The sequence below is a fragment of the Microcebus murinus genome, chromosome 12 (genome assembly GCF_040939455.1).
Source record: "Microcebus murinus isolate Inina chromosome 12, M.murinus_Inina_mat1.0, whole genome shotgun sequence".
Lineage (NCBI taxonomy): Eukaryota > Metazoa > Chordata > Mammalia > Primates > Cheirogaleidae > Microcebus > Microcebus murinus.
Genome location: NC_134115.1, coordinates 87,001,422 through 87,017,632, shown reverse-complemented (window position 1 = coordinate 87,017,632; position 16,211 = coordinate 87,001,422). Strand labels below are relative to the sequence as shown.

The window sequence follows — 16,211 nt, the reverse complement described above, 5'->3', positions numbered from 1 at the left end:
GCGGCCCTGCGCGTGCGACGGGCTCGGGCGCCGCCGCCGCGCGGCACACTGGGAGTTGTAGTCCCGCCCGGCCGCGGAGAGCCCGCCCCCCGACTCAAAACATATGTGCCGGCTCCGCCCCGGCCCTCTCTCCCTGCAGTCCCTGGGCGCCAGGACGTAGGGAGAACAGCTGAGAATCCCGAGCACACGCCCAAGCTGGGGCAAAATTGAGCAAAGGCTCGGCGCCACACCTAGAAGAGTGCTAAATGGGCGGTTTCAGGCAGCGAGGCGAGGCAGGGGGTGAGCTCTGGCGGCTGGCTCTGTGGCGCAATGGATAGCGCATTGGACTTCTAGCTAGGCCTGGTGTGGTTATTCAAAGGTTGTGGGTTCGAGTCCCACCAGAGTCGAGTTTTAACGGCTCCTCCTTCACTTCCATTAGGTATTTTAGGTCCTCCAGAACCCTTATAAGGTTCAGAAAGAACCACAGGTCGCACCTATCGCTACTTCTGTACAATAAACTTGGAGTTTGGGAAGGCAGCCTACTTGCTGACATAAAGGGCACAGATTTGGAGGCCCTCGGTTAACTTCAGCCTATGATAGCTCTGGACCCGGCAGCAAATCAATTAGCCTATCAACCTGAGACCTGATTTGTCATGCTACCCACCGACCCATAGGTGCTTGGCCAGATTCCCAGCCTTGTGGAGCTCTGGGCCTCTTTAACAAGGTTACTTGATAACCAAACATGTTGGGCATCCACAGTTGTCACGTGTCCTTAAATAGATCCTTAATCCCTTAGTCTGGTAGAAATTTTTGAAAATGGGGAGGGACACTTTTCAGAGTCTATAGGAATGAAAGATGAAACTTTGTTCTGATCAGGATTTGGACCTAGTTCTTCTGGAGTACAGAGTGCATCCTTTCAGGGACTTGGGTAAACTCAACCACCTCTTCCAGGGGTATCATATTCAAGAGGCAGACTGTGCAGTGGTTATGGGCATGGACACTGGCATCCACCACACTTGGGTTCCACTTCTCAGCTGAAAGTTCAGTCTCATTTTGTTATATATTGAGATAAAAATGGGGACATATTTATAGTGCTTTCCTCATAGACTTGATGTGGAGATTCATGGGGAGCGTTTGAAGTAGTTCTTGACATATTTATTATTGTGGTTTACAGGTTCATTGGGCACAAGTACATACCAGATCGGAATCTAGACACGGAGATTATCTCTGATTGTATTCACAGAGCTCAGCAAATGATGGAGTCTCAATAAATGTGTTTTGTTTGTTTGTTTGTTTTGTTTTGTTTTTTGAGACAGAGTCTCACTCTGTTGCCTGGGCTAGAGTGCTGTGGCATCAACCTAGCTCACAGCAACCTCAAACTCCTGGGCTCAAGGGATCCTCCTGCCTCAGCCTCCCAAGTAGCTGGGACTACAGGCATGTGTCACCATGCCCAGCTAATTTCTTTCTATTTTTTTTTTTTTTTTTTGAGACAGAGTCTCACTTTCTTGCCTAGGCTAGAGTGAGTGCCGTGGCGTCAGCCTAGCTCACAGCAACCTCAAACTCCTGGGCTCAAGCAATCCTCCTGCCTCAGCCTCCCGAGTAGCTGGGACTACAGGCACGAGTCACCATGCCCGGCTGATTTTTATATTATATATATTAGTTGGCCAATTAATTTCTTTCTATTTTTTTTATGGTAGAGACGGGGTCTCGCTCAGGCTGGTTTTGAACTCCTGACCTTGAGCAATCCGCCCGCCTCGGCCTCCCAGAGTGCTAGGATTACAGGCGTGAGCCACCGCGCCCGGCCTAATTTCTTTCTATTTATAGTAGAGATGGGGGTCTCGCTCTTGCTCAGGCTGGTTTCGAACTGAGCTCAAGCAATCAATCCTCCTGCCTTGGCCTCCCAGAGTGCTAGGATTACAGGTGTGAGCCACCACGCCCGGCCAATAAATGTTTGTTGAATGAATGAAAGGAAAAGTGAATTGGAGGCTTTGACCTGATCCACACCAGGATCCATGAGTGTAAACATAAGTATTTCCACATCAACTACCTAAGTCATATGCAGACTGGGCAGGTGAGAGTTTGGGGGAGGGTGCTGGTGACCAGCCACCTGTTCTCCTTCAGCTAGAATTGTCATCCTGGTGAAACCAAGACAGTACCCCAGCAGACAATGTGCTGGGCCTGAGAGGGAGGAGTAAGGGGACACAGAGAAAACAGTCGGCCTTCAAGTTGCTTACAGTCTGGCTGGACACACAGAGGGTTGGTGGAGGTGAGACTAGAATAGGTTGTACTTCACCAAGTGCTCACAATACTTTTGCATAATACCACATAGTGCTGTGATTATTAAAGTGTCTTTGCGGCAGTCAGACACAGCTGGGTGCACTCCCAGTCCCTGCTGTGAGACTTTGAGTCAATCACGGCTCCCCACAGAGCCTCAGTGTCCTCACCTGAGTACAGGTGGGACTATAGTCATCATGGCCCCTGCCTTCTGGAGCTGGGTAAGAATTAAAGGAGGCTGGGCACAGTGACTCATACCTGTAATCCTAGCACTTTGGGAGGCCAAGGCAGGAGGATGGCTTGAGTTCAGAAGTTCAAGACCAGCCTGAGCAAGAGCAAGACCCGTCTCTACCAAAAATAGAAAATTAGCTGGGTGTGGTGCATGCCTGTAGTTACAGCTACTTAGGAAGCTGAGGCAGGAGGATCACTTGAGCCCAAGATTTTGAGGTTGCAGTGAACTACAATGATGCCACTGCACTCTAGCCAGGGTAACAGAGCAAGAATCTGTCTAAAAAAAAAAAAAAAAAGGATTCAAGGGGATGATAAATGTCAACCTCTTAGCTCAGGGCTGGCACATGGAAGGCTCTCTGCTGTCATAACTACTCAACTGCCCAGAGGGCAAGGATGGAACTCTCAATCACTGCTGAACCCCGAGCATCTGCATTCAGCAAATGCTGAGAAGATGTCTGTCAAATGATCAAAGACTAATGGGCTTGGACATTACATGGGGAAGGGGGGCCATGTGGAGGGAAAAGTGATTGGAAAAGCTTTTGTGTACCAGGCTGTTCTGTTTGTCCAGGGGTAATGAAGAGCCATTGGGGGTTCTTATGAAGGTCAGGGACTGAGTCCTGTCATTCGTGGGACAGGCCAAGCTTAGGCTGACCTCAAGGGCGGGGCTCCTTTCCACTAACATGACTGCACTGCATTAGGGAACTAACGTCAAGACTTACCTGGAGACGTAACTCCAGACTTACCAGAAATGTGAAGGAGTTCAGGCTCTCCAGGGCACTGAAGTGGTCTGGCCCCTGACACACAGTAGGTGCTTACCCCAAAGATATTCAGTTCCATTTGGCATTAGGACCTCCAAGCTATGGAAGTCCTCCCATTCTGGGTGTGTGCAAAATAAAATACCTCTGGCTTGACTTTGTACATGGTGACTTCAGAGGCCTTGAAGGGCCTTCCTGGCAAATGACAGCTTCCATTTCCTAAGTGCTTACACTATGCTAATAAACATTAACCATGCCTGACTTTATTGAGCCTCACAACAGTCCTACTGTGCCTCATTAGTAGGTATGCTACTCTCCCCATTTTACAGTTGAGAAAACAGGCTCTAAGGGCAATGTGACTACTGCAAGGGTGCAGAGCTGGTCACTGGCAGGACCAGGTCTGTCTGCCTTTGGAGCCTGTGCCCCCAAACACTGCTCTGGGGTCAGCTACATATGGTTTTCATCAGGCAGAGGGGAAAGGGGGCTTTCCCTTGACTACTGGGAGAGAATTCAAGACCCGTGTGTCCCAGGACAGGCTCCGCCACAGCCCAGCTGTGACCCAGGGTCTTCACTACCATCAGCCTCTACTCCATGGGGCTGTCATGGGGACCAAATGAGATTGCATGCAGGGTGCTCAGCACGGTGCTTGGCCTCCATTCCTTCAACAAGGAAGTGCCAAACCCCTACTGTGTGCCAAGCACTGTTCACAGCAGTAAAGAACAAGGTCCCTGCTCTTGAGGGCAAGCATGGAACTTCTAAATAAATGAACCAATAAGGTAATTTCAGAGTGGTAAGTGCTCTAAAGAAAATAAGGTGATGGCATGGAGGGGGAAGGGGACTGCTTCAATGGCATAGTCAGGGAAGGCTTCTCTGAAGTGACATTTGAGCAGATGTGACAAGGAGCTGACCATGTAACAACCTGGGGACAGAGTGCTGTTCCCTAAGGTGGGAAAAAGCCTGGTGTGTTCAGGAAGCATGATAAAGGCACACATGATTTACTGAGATGGGAGAATGGAAGTTCCTAGGCAGAATTTGGCAAGGCCTCATGGGCTGTTGTAAGAACTCAGTAAGTTGTAGCTATTGCCAGTATAATTTTTCTCTAATTATGAGCTGGTGACACAAATGCCACCCTATGATGAGAAGACCAGCCTCCATTCCAGATCATCCTGATGCCGTGTCCATCTCACAAGTGCTATAAAGGCCCAGGGTCATTGAGGCATTGACTGGCTAGAGCAGGTGAGCCACCTGGCTGGGCAGAGGCAGCCATCTGAGAGTCTGACCTCTTCCTGCCACCTTGGCACTGTTGACTTTAATGAGCTCTGGTGGGGGTGCCTGGGACCCTAGGAAGGTATGCAAACAGCTGGCAGGAGGTCTGGAAAGGTGGCCTATCCTGCAAAGATTGATGAGGTACAGGGAACTTACCCCATCCCCTCTTTTTCTTGCAGAAATTGCAGCTCAGAACAAGGCTTTCCTCTTGAAAGGTCTGTGGTTTGTTTTCTGCGGGTTTTTCTGGAGACAGAGTCTTCCTTTGTCACCCCAGGTAGAGTGCAGTGGCATCATCATAGCTCACTGCAACCTCGAACTCCTGGGCTCAAGCAATATTCCTGCCTCAGCCTCCCAAAGTGCTAGGATCACAGGTGTGAGCCACCATGCAGGGCCAAGTCTGTGATTTTGAGGTAGGCCTCCAGCCTCTCCCTCCCGCTGCCACTGGGAGTGCTGAACTGGATGTGGTGGCTGTAGGCATGATTTGGGCCCTGGTGTGGCCGCGATGAGCAGATATTTGGACAACTTCAGCTCTGCTCCCATTGCCTCATTAGTAAGACACAAGTAATGGTACCACCTCCCTCCTCCAGTAGCGACCTTGAGATGTCAAGGTGATGATGCATCTCGAGTACTTAGCACTCACTGCTTAGCACATAGTACAGCTGTAAATAAGCTGCACCCATTGTTATAGATAAGGAAACTGAGGCATAGGTAAACCAACCAGGGGCCTTGTGGCCTGTGTTCTAGGTATTCCAGGCAATTCTTTGCCTACCTCTAGGACTTAGTTCACCTATCTATGCAATGAGGAGTTGGCCCCAAACAACTCTAAAGGCTCTGCCATCTTGGAAGTTTTTCTGGTACTAAATCTCAAGATAGGACCACCCACTCTTCCAATGATACTTGTCATCTTGCCTGTCCTCACTCCTTGGCTCTGATGCAAGGAAAATGTCTGTTTGCCACTGCAAAATGAACTGCAGCCTCACACTTTCCCTTCATGCCTGTGAACACAGAATAAAACAGCTTCTGCTCTTTGGGCCCTTTCTCAGAGGCTCCTCTTCTGAACGTCACTCTCAGGAAACCTCCACGTAATCCTAGGAGGTGAGTCCTGTTTGCATTCCCATTTTACTCAGGATGAAACTGGGCTCAGAAAGGCGAAGGGAGGCCAGGAGTCGTGGTTCATGTCTGTAATCCCAGCACTTTGGGAGGCTGAGGCAGGAGGATCACTTGAGGTCAGGAGTTTGGGACCAGCCTTGGCCACACAGTGAGACCCCATCTGTACAGAGGACAGGGGACAAGCAGCTAAAGCTCAGGCTGGGAGGAGGATTTCTGTCCTCAGTGCTGGGAAGGCCCAAGGCTGCCAAAGTCCTGGGCATCACTGGGCCAAGGGAAGACAAGCAGACACTTGACCTGATAGAGCCTTTATTCAGATAGCAGACTTGCCACCTCCTCTCCCTCCCTCTTCTCAGGCCTTTGGAATTGGGTGTAGCCCTTACCCTTGCAAGGACAGTCAGCCCGCCCCCAGAAAACCCTGGCTGGAGGAGGTGAGTCCAGAACAGAAGTTGCAGATCTGAGACATCCCAACACAAGCCCAGACAGTTGATAGCTGTTCTATGCGGTTCTCTTTGGACAGCTCCTGGCTCCTCTGGGAGCCCCACTGTAATGCCTGCTGCCTCCTTCGTTGGTCCTCAAGGTCACTCAGCAGTGGTTATGACAAATTAAGATAAATGATGTTCAAGGGTTAGTGTTCAAAGAAAAAGAACAAAGGTAGTGGCAAGGGAGCCCTTTGTCCCCAACGGAAGTAGGAGATGGGAGAGGCAGGCCAGACTCTCCTGGCTCAGGAGCTCAGGGCCTAGGCCATGCCCCGGATGTGCATGGGTGGAGCTGTGATGCCCAGTTCCTCCCGCAGAGCCCCCAGGGGCTGATCCCAGCGCCGCTCATAGTATACATTGAGGACACTTGGTGCTCTTCGCCCATTCTGAACTGCCCAGGGGATCAGCTCCGAGACCAGCACTTGCAGGCTCCTGTGGGGCAGCAGAGGAAAAAGAAAACAGAAGGTCCCCAAGGGCCGGGCACTCTATGTGCTCAGTACTTGATGGGCATTTTCTCAGTTAATCCTCACGCAGACCTAAGGAGGAAGTTATTATCCCTGCTTCTCAGATGAGGCAACAGAAGCTCGGTGAGGTAAAATCTCATGCCCAAAGCCACACCTCTTGAACATGCCAAAGCTTAGGTTTAAATCAAGGGCTACCTAACTCCATAATTTCACACCAACTTGCTTTCCTACTGACTCCCATCGTTCTGACCTGGCACTGAGGCCTGGCCTAAAAGACCTGGGGGTCTGAGGAAATGTCCAGGCTTTATTTGTGCCCTTCACACCAGCCCGGGACAATTTCCCTTCTCTGCATTCTTCTTCTTCTTTTTTTTTTTTTTTTTTGAGACAGAGTCTCACTTTGTTGCCCGGGCTACAGTGAGTGCTGTGGCATCAGCCTAGCTCACAGCAACCTCAAACTCCTGGGCTCAAGCGATCTTCCTGCCTCAGTCTCCCGAGTAGCTGGGGCTACAGGCATGCGCCACCATGCCCGGCTAATTTTTTCTCTATATATTAGTTGGCCAATTAATTTATTTCTATTTATAGTAGAGGCGGGGTCTCGCTCTTGCTCAGGCTGGTTTCGAACTCCTGACCTTGACCAATCCGCTTCCCAGTGAGCTAGGATTACAGGTATGAGCCACTGGGCCTGGCCTGCTCCATTCTTTTTTATGCTTGCTTTATGGACGACCATGAGGGCAGCTCAGAGGCCTGCGTGCTCTTCCCATTTCTGGGAGCCCTGGCCCCTCTGAATTCTACCCCCGGCCTCTACCACTTGAAAACTTACCGAGCACTGAGTCGGATCGGTCCAAAGACTGCACCGAGGATGCACATGGGCAGGCCGGTCTGGACAGCCTCAAACCATTTCACCACAATCTCTCCTGGGGGTGAGGGATGGAGTGAGAGGTGAACAGGTCCCTAGAGGAGAGGCCAGTGGTGCTCACAGTAGGGCACAGAGAGGCATCTGTTCCTCTCTAATATCTACCAGGAGTCAGCTGTGCCCAGGCCTGGCCTGTGTTGGTCCCTGAGCACTCTCCTTGGGGTGGAGGAGAAGGTCCGAGAGCTCGCAGAAAGAAATAAAGGGTGGAAAGGAAGCTTGGGGTCAGAATGTAGAGGACCCCAAAAGCCAGGCTGAGGAGCCCAGGATGGTCCCCACAGGCCTCAGGGAATTGCTGAGGTTTCAGAGCAGGGAGGCAGCTAAAGACAATGAGGCCGGCAGCTCTGGTGTTTGGACGCTGTAATAGCAGTGTAGGAGCCATTAAGGGGCAGTGAGGAGATGCTACCAAGATGTTTGGCTACAGCAGGAAATGAGGCACCAAGCCAGCTGATGGAGGAGGGTAGCTAAGATAGACGAGTCCTGCCCTGGCCATGAAGCCACCCCGGGGAGACAGGCTGGCTGGGTTCGGGGCACTCACCCAGGATGTTGGTGGGCATTCCGAGCAGTGTGTGGAGCATGTCGTGCACCTCCCGGTACCGCTGGATCACGTACGCAAGCTCCTCATCGTCCACGAAGCGGGTGGGTGCTCGGGTGTCTGGGGAGACCCTCTGACAACCACGGAACCCCCTTAGACACCTTCCCAACCGGTCCCAGGGCCCAATTGGCAGCCTCTCTTGGACTCTGTCACCACACCCGCCAAGCTCATACCCCACCAAAAGACCCTGGGACTTGGTTTCTGTCCACACCTGCCTGCTAGGGAAGCCTCAGGCAGGAGTATGGTGGGACTGGCACTCCCCTTGGCTTATCCCCACTCAAATATGTGTGGCCTGTGGGAATGGCAAAGAAGCCCCTAGTGGGGAGGGGAGGAATGAGGAATTATTTAATGGGTATAGAGTTTCAAGTTTTGCAAGATGAAAAGATCTGTACAACAATGTGAATATACCTAATACTAATGAACTGTATATTTAAAATGATTGCTGTGGTAAAGTCTATATTATGTATTTTATTTACCACAATTAAAAATTTAAAAAGGAGCCCCAAGGCCCCTGATCCTAGTATGAGCTGCTCCCAGCCTGGGGTACCCTCTTTCACCATCCCCATCTTCACCTTGATAATCCCTAATTATCTTTCATAACCTGGTTTAAGTATCCCCTGCCCCACAGGGAGGGTACCCCTAACCTGTAGACTGAGTGGGTCCATGTTATAGTCTCTTGCAGTATCCTGTGGCACTAAAAAGACTATACCTTGATGCTAAGTGCATGTGACCATTAACGTCGCCTAGACCTGTGCTGTCCACTAGAGCAGCCACTTGCCACATGTGGCCTTTGAGCCTTGAAAGGTAACAAGTTCCAATTGAGATGTACTGTATGTGTAATATACACCCCTGATCTCAAAGATTTATATGAAAAAAAGAACGTGAAATCTCAATTTTAAAATACTGATTACTTGTTGAAATGATCACATTCTATTTCTATGGACAGTGTTACAGCAGCCTGTTAGCCGCAGGAGGCCAGGGCTGGCTCTGTTTTGCTCATTGTTCTCCAGGCATTGCAAATGTCTGGGTGGCACTTGGGACTGGTCAACCTGCTGAGTTTCCCATTGATGAAATAACTTGCATCCTAGTGAAATCTGAGGGAGATAATGTAAAGTAGGGCAGGTGATTGCCCTGCCAAGGCAACAATGCAGGAGACTGTGAGGAAAAGATTATTGTCTCAGGGACAATAACCTTCTAAAGCAGTGATTCTCAACTGCTCACCAAGGCACATGTGCAATGCCAAAAGAGTGCCTGGATGAATAAACCTTTCCTGCATGCCTAAGTAAAAGGCCAGCACTGGGCACTTTTCTGACTCCAGATAGGGACATCAACTATCTTCCTCTTACCCTCCCACTGTCTCTCTGGGTCTTCAGCTACACCTACACAGATGGGGACAACCTAGTCTTTCTGTTCCCAAAGCATGGCCTCAGCCTGTCCAGAAGCTGAGACACCTGATGTTCTCATTGCTTTGGGGCTGCCTGCTCAGTCTGTGTCCACATGCCGCCTTGCTGGGTCCCAGGACCTAATTTCCTCTGCAGTTTTACTTGCTGTGTGAAGCTGAAGGTGATCACAGAGTATCGACTATGTGCCCGAACTGCAGGATATCCTTTACAATTATATTCCATCCTAACAATAATCTGGGAGGTTAGTACTGTTATTAGCCTCAGATATACATAAGAAAAACAAGAAAAGTAAAGTAATTTTTCCAAGACTGCACAGCTAATAAAGTGGCTGAGTCAGGATTTGAAACAAAGTCTGCTGGATTGCAGAGTCAGTAGCCTTAACATCCATTATCAAAAGCCCTGGAAGATAAATATTAGGTCCTTTTACTTCAGATAAGGAATCTGAGGCTCAAAGAGGTAGAAGGACTTGTCTAGTAGGGTCCTAAAGCTGGGAAGAGGCAGGAATTTTTTTCCTATTTTTTTTTTTTTTTTTTAGAGACAGGGTCTCACTCTGTTGCCCCCCAGCCCCCCCAGGTTAGAGTACAGTGGCGTGATCACAGCCCCTGAGGAGTAGCTGGGTTGACAGGCACATGCCCACATCCAGCTAAAAGAGGCAAAGATTCTAACTCAGGCTCCTCCTATCTCCAGAGGCCTTGCCTGTAATCCTGATGCTACACGATGACCACACCCCTTACCAATCTCAGCCTAAGGGAGGGTAGCCTCACTTTGAACCTTTATCTAAATCTCTATTGGGACAAAGGTGCTCCTTCACCACCTGTGGGCTGCTGATTTCTCTGCTCTAGAAGTGTCACAATCTCCAGGCCTGTCACACAAGTAGGGCTATGGCTGGGCAAAATGCCCAGGATGGTCATAGCAGTTTCATCCCTGCTACCTCCTCCCCTCTACCACAACAGGACAAAAGGCTCTGGGGACTTCATAAGGCTGTGCCTCCCTGAGTGGCACTTGGGACAGGTCACCCTGTGAGTTTCCCATTGATGAAATAACTTGCATCCTGCTGAAATGTGAGGGAGATAATATAAAATAGGGCAGGTGAATGCCTGCTAATAAAGTGGCTGAGTCTGGATTTGAAACAAAGTCTGCTGGATTGCAGAGTCAGTAGCCTTAACATCCATTATCAAGAGCCCTGGAAGATAAATATTAGGTCCTTTTACTGCAGATAAGAAATCTGAGGCTCAAAGAGGTAGAAGGACTTGTCTAGTAGGACTTGTCTAGTACCCTGCCAAGGCAACAGTGCAGCAGAGTGTGAGGAACAGATTATTGTCTCAGGGACAATAACTTTCTAAAGCAGTGATTCTCAACTGCTCACCATGGGACATTTGCAATGCCTGGAAACATTTGTGGTTGTCACAACTTGGAGGAAAGCTACTCGCATTTAGTGGGTAAAGCCAGAGATGCTGCTTAACATCCTACCCATGCACAAGACAGCCCCAAGAACAGAGTGATCCAGCCCTAACATCAATATTGCCAAGGTTGAGAAACTGTTCTAAAGCAAGCTTTCGTGGCTCCTTCACCTCCTCCAGTCTGGGAGCTCTGGCAACTGGGCTGGAGAACCACTTGGCAGAAATGTTTTGATAGGATGTGTCTGTGTTGGGGAGGAGAATGGGGTAGAGACAGGGAAGGTGAGCCAACTGTATTCTAAGGTCCTTTATAAATCAAGTCATATTCCTATACTGTTCAAAACTTTCCAGTGGATTCCTATTGCACCTACTACAAAATACAAAGTCCTTTTCTCGTGGTCTACAGGGCCTAACCCCAGCTGACCTCCCAGCCCACTTGTTCCTCTACAGCCACACTGGTCAACTTTCCTGCTCTTAAACACATGGAGCCTTTGCACTTGCTATTCCCTGTGCTCAGAATACTCTTCTCCAGCTCTCAAAAGGGCTGGCTCCTGGCCAAGCACGGTGGCTCACGCTTGTAATCCTGGCACTCTGGGAGGCAGAGGAGAGCGGATCATTGGAGCTCAGGAGTTTGAGACCAGCCTGAGCAAGACTGAGACCCTGTCTCTACCAAATATAGAAAAAATTAGCTGGGCATGATGGCGCATGCCTGTAGTCCCAGCTACTTTGGAGGCTGAGGCAGGAGGATTGCTTGAGCCCAGGAGTTTAAGGTTGCTGTGAGCTAGGCTGATGCCACGGGACTCCAGCCCAGGCAACAGAGTGATCCAGACTCTGTTATCAAAAAAAAAGGGCTGGTTCCTCCTTATCTTCCAAGTCTCCTCAAGGGGCATCTGACATCCTGTCACAGGTGGCTGCACCCTCCCACACGTGAAAGGTGTCCTCTTTTACACTAACTTTTCTTCATAGCCCCAGCTACTAGGATGTAACTCCCACCAAGGCAGGCTTTTGGCTGCTTCTGTCTACTGTAACCCAGGTTGTTGAGAACAGTGCTGGGTACATTCTAAGTACTCAATGAATACTTTATCTAAATTTTTATATGAAAATTTTTTTTTTTACTATTTTATTGTCTATCTTTTCAACAAGAATATAAGCTCCATGAGGCAGCCACCTTAGCTGTCTAGTTCACCAGCACATACCCACCACACAGAACAGGGGATGGCATGTGGCAGAGGCTGAATAAATAAACAAGTTCTTTCCTCTTTCTTTCTTTTTTTTTTTTTTTTTTTTTTGAGACAGAGTCTCGCTTTCTTGCCTAGGCTAGAGTGAGTGCCGTGGCGTCAGCCTAGCTTACAGCAACCTCAAACTCCTGGGCTCAAGCGATCCTGCTGCCTCAGCCTCCCGAGTAGCTGGGACTACAGGCACGAGCCACCATGCCCGGCTGATTTTTATATTATATATATTAGTTGGCCAATTAATTTCTTTCTATTTTTATGGTAGAGACGGGGTCTCGCTCAGGCTGGTTTTGAACTCCTGACCTTGAGCAATCCGCCCGCCTCGGCCTCCCAGAGTGCTAGGATTACAGGCGTGAGCCACCGCGCCCGGCCTCTTTCTTTTTTTTTGAGACAGAGTCTCACTTTGTTGCCCAGGCTAGAGTGCTGTGGTATCTGCCTAGTTCACAGCAACCTCAAACTCCTGGGCTCAGGCAATCCTCCTGCCTCAGCCTCCCAAGTAGCTGGGACTACAGGCATGCACCACTATGCCCAGCTAATTTTTCTATATATTTTAAGTTGTCCAGGTAATTTCTTTTTATTTTTTTAGTAGAGACAGGGTCTTGCTCTTGCTCACGCTGGTCTCGAACTGCTGAGCTCAAATGATCCTCCTGCCTCAGCCTTCCAGAATGCTATGATTACACGCATGAGCCACTGTACCCGGCCATAGAATGAGTTCTTTAGTAGCTGGGAACACCTTCCCCCCCCCACCCCCACGACCCCTGTCCTCCCTGCCCAGGGCTAGAACATGCCATATTTGTCACACCCTAGGGATAACAATGTCCCTGAAACAAGGGGATATATTGCAGCAATTAAGAGCAAGAACAGAAGTGAATACTGTCTCCATAAATACTGGCCTTGTGAAATTAGCAAGTTGCTTAACTGCTCTGACCCTCTGTTTCCTCATCTATTAAAAGAAGATAATAGGCTGAGCTCAGTAGCTCACACCTATAATCCTAGTATTCTGGTAGGCTGAGACGGGAAGATTGCTTGAGGCCAGGAGTTTGAGACTAGCCTGAGCAAGAGCAAGACTCTGTCTCTACCAAAAATAGAAAAAAATTAGTGGCAGGCACCTATAGTTCCAGCTACTCAGGAGGCTGAAGCAGAAGAATCACTTGGGCCCAGTAGTTTGGGATTGCAGTGAGCTATAATGATGCTACTACACTCTACCCCGGGCAATAGAGCGAGACTCTGTATAAAAAAAAGGATAATAGAACACATTTGATAAGGTTGTTGGGAGGATTCAGCGAGATCACAAATGAGCCTGGCATCTTGCATGCAGAGAGAGGTGAATAAACATTGACCAGTATTATCATTTGGAGTGATGTTCCCAGTCCATTTGCCTGAAAATGACAAAGCCTTGGCATAAGACTGAAAAGCACTCCTGCCCATTGTTGACAGCTCAGGGCATCTCCTTACTCAGGTTGTCACTCCTGTGCCATTCTTTTGCTCTTTCTGGTAACTGACAGATGCACAGAAGCTGGAAACTCACATTCTCATCCAGGAAACGAAGATATTCTCTGCCCAGCGAGCCTTCAGGCAGGCTCTGGAGCTTGCCCAAGTCAAGGGTGGACAGTGAGATCCGAGGACGCTCCCTGAAAGACAGGATTTGGGTATTGGGAAGGTGTTGGCAAAGGCAAGTGAAAGGTACAACTAAAACGAGCTGGGGCACAACAGAGCAGCAGAGTGGCCATAAACCCTAATGGTACATCTACAACTGGCTAAGCCAGTGTCAAAGACAGAGGAGACTATGACAAATCAAGACATGGTTCCTACATGCAGGAGTACAATCTAAGCATGAAGGCAGGCTTCAGATGTGATCAGGGTACTTACAAAATGTAATGGGGGTGGGGTGGGGTATAGCTAGTACATGTTAGAGGAGCTTAATGAAGGCATAGAGCCCTGTAGCTGAAACTAGGCTGAGGCCACCACATTGCATAACCCAGAGGTCATCACAGTGTATATACATATATATAAATGGCACCCCCTGGAGTTGAGCAGTGTCCTGCCTGTGCAACCATCCATGGTCAGGGTATCAAGAAGAGCTCCATAGAGGAACAGAACTGGCACAGTATGACTCTAGGGAGGTCAGAATCCCTAGAGAATGCAGAGCTGGGACCTACTGTAGGATCTGGGCACCCTCTGGATCCCTCCTCATCTGGTCCCTGAGGACCTTCAGGGTACGGTGTCCTGTGGTCTCTCCTAGAACTGCAACCATGTCTGTAAGGACAGAAATGGGCACAAATGGGGGATTTGATCTTAGGTAAATTATCTTACCTGGTCTGAGCTTACAAGATGAAATAAGGATAATATCTACCGCTTACTTACGAGGATTTACGCTAAACACTTAGCAAATCACCCGGCACATAGCAAGAGCTCAATGTACATATCTATAGTTATTACTAGTATTAGTAATCTACTGGTGTCGGATAGTACAGTACTCTGAAGAGTTTATAAATCACTTTCACATCCATTTGTACAACAGAGTCTCATGTCTCCATTGATTGGTACAGGCTTTGGCTTCAGAGAGTACTGGTTTTGAGCCCAGGCACATTCACTATCTAGGTGACCTTGTGCAAACCACTTTGTATTTCTATGCCTCTGTGTCCTAATTTGCGAGGTGCAGGGAACCCTTTCTTATAGGGTTAATATGAAAAATCAAAAACATCATGCAGGGCCAGGCGCGGTGGCTCACGCCTGTAATCCTAGGACTCTGGGAGGCCGAGGCGGGCGGATTGCTAGAGGTCAGGAATTTGAAACCAGCCTGAGCAAGAGAGAGACCCCATCTCTATTATAAATAGAAATAAATTAATTGGCCAACTAATATATATAGAAAAAATTAGTCGGGCATAGTGGCACATGCCTGTAGTCCCAGCTACTCAGGAGGCTGAGGCAGGAGGATGGCTTGAGCCCAGGAGTTTGAGGTTGCTGTGAGCTAGGCTGACGCCACAGCACTCACTCTAGCCTGGGCAACAAAGCGAGACTGTCTCAAAAAAAGAAAAAAACCATAAAAAAAAAAAATATATATATATATAATTAGCTGGGCATGGTGGCAAATGCCTGTAGTTCCAGCTACTCAGGAGGCTGAGGCAGAAGGATTGCTTGAGCCCAGGAGTTGGAGGTTGCTGTGAGCTAGACTGACCCCACAGCACTTTAGCCCAGGCAAAAGAGTGAGACTCTGTTTCAAAAAAAAAAAAATGCTGCAGATACAGTGGAACAAGGCAGTCACGGTGCTTGAAAGTTTACTTTCTAGTGGGATGTTATAATTTCATGGATGTTTATACTTCATCTACTTAGTCCAGACATCTCAATATGTCTGGATAAGAAAATCTCCCAGGAAGTAGTTTAAAAAAGCAGACGTCCAGATTCCATGCCCCTTTCTCCCTTCCCTCCTTCCTCCTGCAGATTCTGATTCAGTGAGTTTAGGTGGGACCCAGACATCTGCGTTTTTATAAACGTTCCGGTGATTTCGAGGTGCAGCCAGGTACCTATTCTCCAGTTACTCATAGGAAAACAGAGGCTTTAGAGATCGTGACCTGCCCAGCCTTCCAAGACAAGGGAGCGCCGAGCACGGGAGGCCTTACCGTGGCGATAGGGGTTGTAGAGCGCCATTCCAGCAGAGCCGGCGGCCAGCAGCGCCTTCTGCAGCGGGGAGGTGGGGATGTGGTCCGGGTACAGCAGGCCAGCGCCATGGCTGCCGGCCCGGAGGGGCACATCTGCAGGGCAAGAAAAAGGCCGAAGTCAGAGGAGACGGGTGCCCTCAGGCTCCTTCCCGCCTCCGCCTGGGACCCGGCGCCACTTGCCTGCCGTAGGCCAGGGACCGCCCGGGAGCCCGCCTAGTGGGCGCAGGGCCCGGCGCAGCAGGGTCGCCATGGTAGCGGACGTCCGCTGGAGGACTGGCCGGGTAAGGCTGAGGCCCTAAGTTTCTCTGGCGACAGAGCACCAGAGAAGGAAAAAAAAAAAAAACCCGTCGATTCTGATGCGTATGGCCTTTTGACGGAAAGCACCGTAGCACCAGCAGTAATGGGTCCTACTGCAAAGTATGTGAAGGAAACCCGCACGACCTGTCTACCACCTACCTCC

At 49.4% G+C, this 16,211-nt stretch overlaps 1 protein-coding gene and 1 non-coding gene across 2 annotated transcripts; one reads left to right on the top strand and one right to left on the bottom strand.

Moving 5' to 3' along the window:
* Positions 1 to 295: 295 nt before the first annotated feature.
* Positions 296 to 386, top strand: TRNAR-UCU (transfer RNA arginine (anticodon UCU)). Its single transcript is given in 2 exon segments — positions 296 to 332; positions 351 to 386. It is a non-coding gene; the product is annotated as a tRNA-Arg (tRNA).
* Positions 387 to 5,904: 5,518 nt separating this feature from the next.
* COQ4 (coenzyme Q4) lies at positions 5,905 to 16,056 on the bottom strand. The gene is made up of 7 exons (XM_012772096.3): positions 15,932 to 16,056; positions 15,713 to 15,844; positions 14,252 to 14,348; positions 13,621 to 13,723; positions 8,004 to 8,133; positions 7,376 to 7,469; positions 5,905 to 6,523 (listed from the first exon to the last, which is right to left on the bottom strand). The coding sequence occupies exons 1-7, from the start codon at positions 15,999 to 16,001 to the stop codon at positions 6,352 to 6,354; spliced, it is 798 nt and encodes a 265-aa protein (XP_012627550.1). The 5' UTR covers positions 16,002 to 16,056; the 3' UTR covers positions 5,905 to 6,351.
* Between the last annotated feature and the right edge of the window lie 155 nt (positions 16,057 to 16,211).

What these genes read in the sequence shown, in the direction of transcription:
- COQ4 (XM_012772096.3), bottom strand. Translation starts at nt 16,001, where the DNA reads ATGGCGACCCTGCTGCGCCGGGCCCTGCGCCCACTAGGCGGGCTCCCG. An exon ending in GAGGGTGCCCAGATCCTACA is followed by an intron (nt 13,724 to 14,251) that starts GTAGGTCCCAGC and finishes CCTGTCTTTCAG; the next exon opens with GGAGCGTCCTCGGATCTCAC. An exon ending in AATGCCCACCAACATCCTGG is followed by an intron (nt 7,470 to 8,003) that starts GTGAGTGCCCCG and finishes CCTCACCCCCAG; the next exon opens with GAGAGATTGTGGTGAAATGG.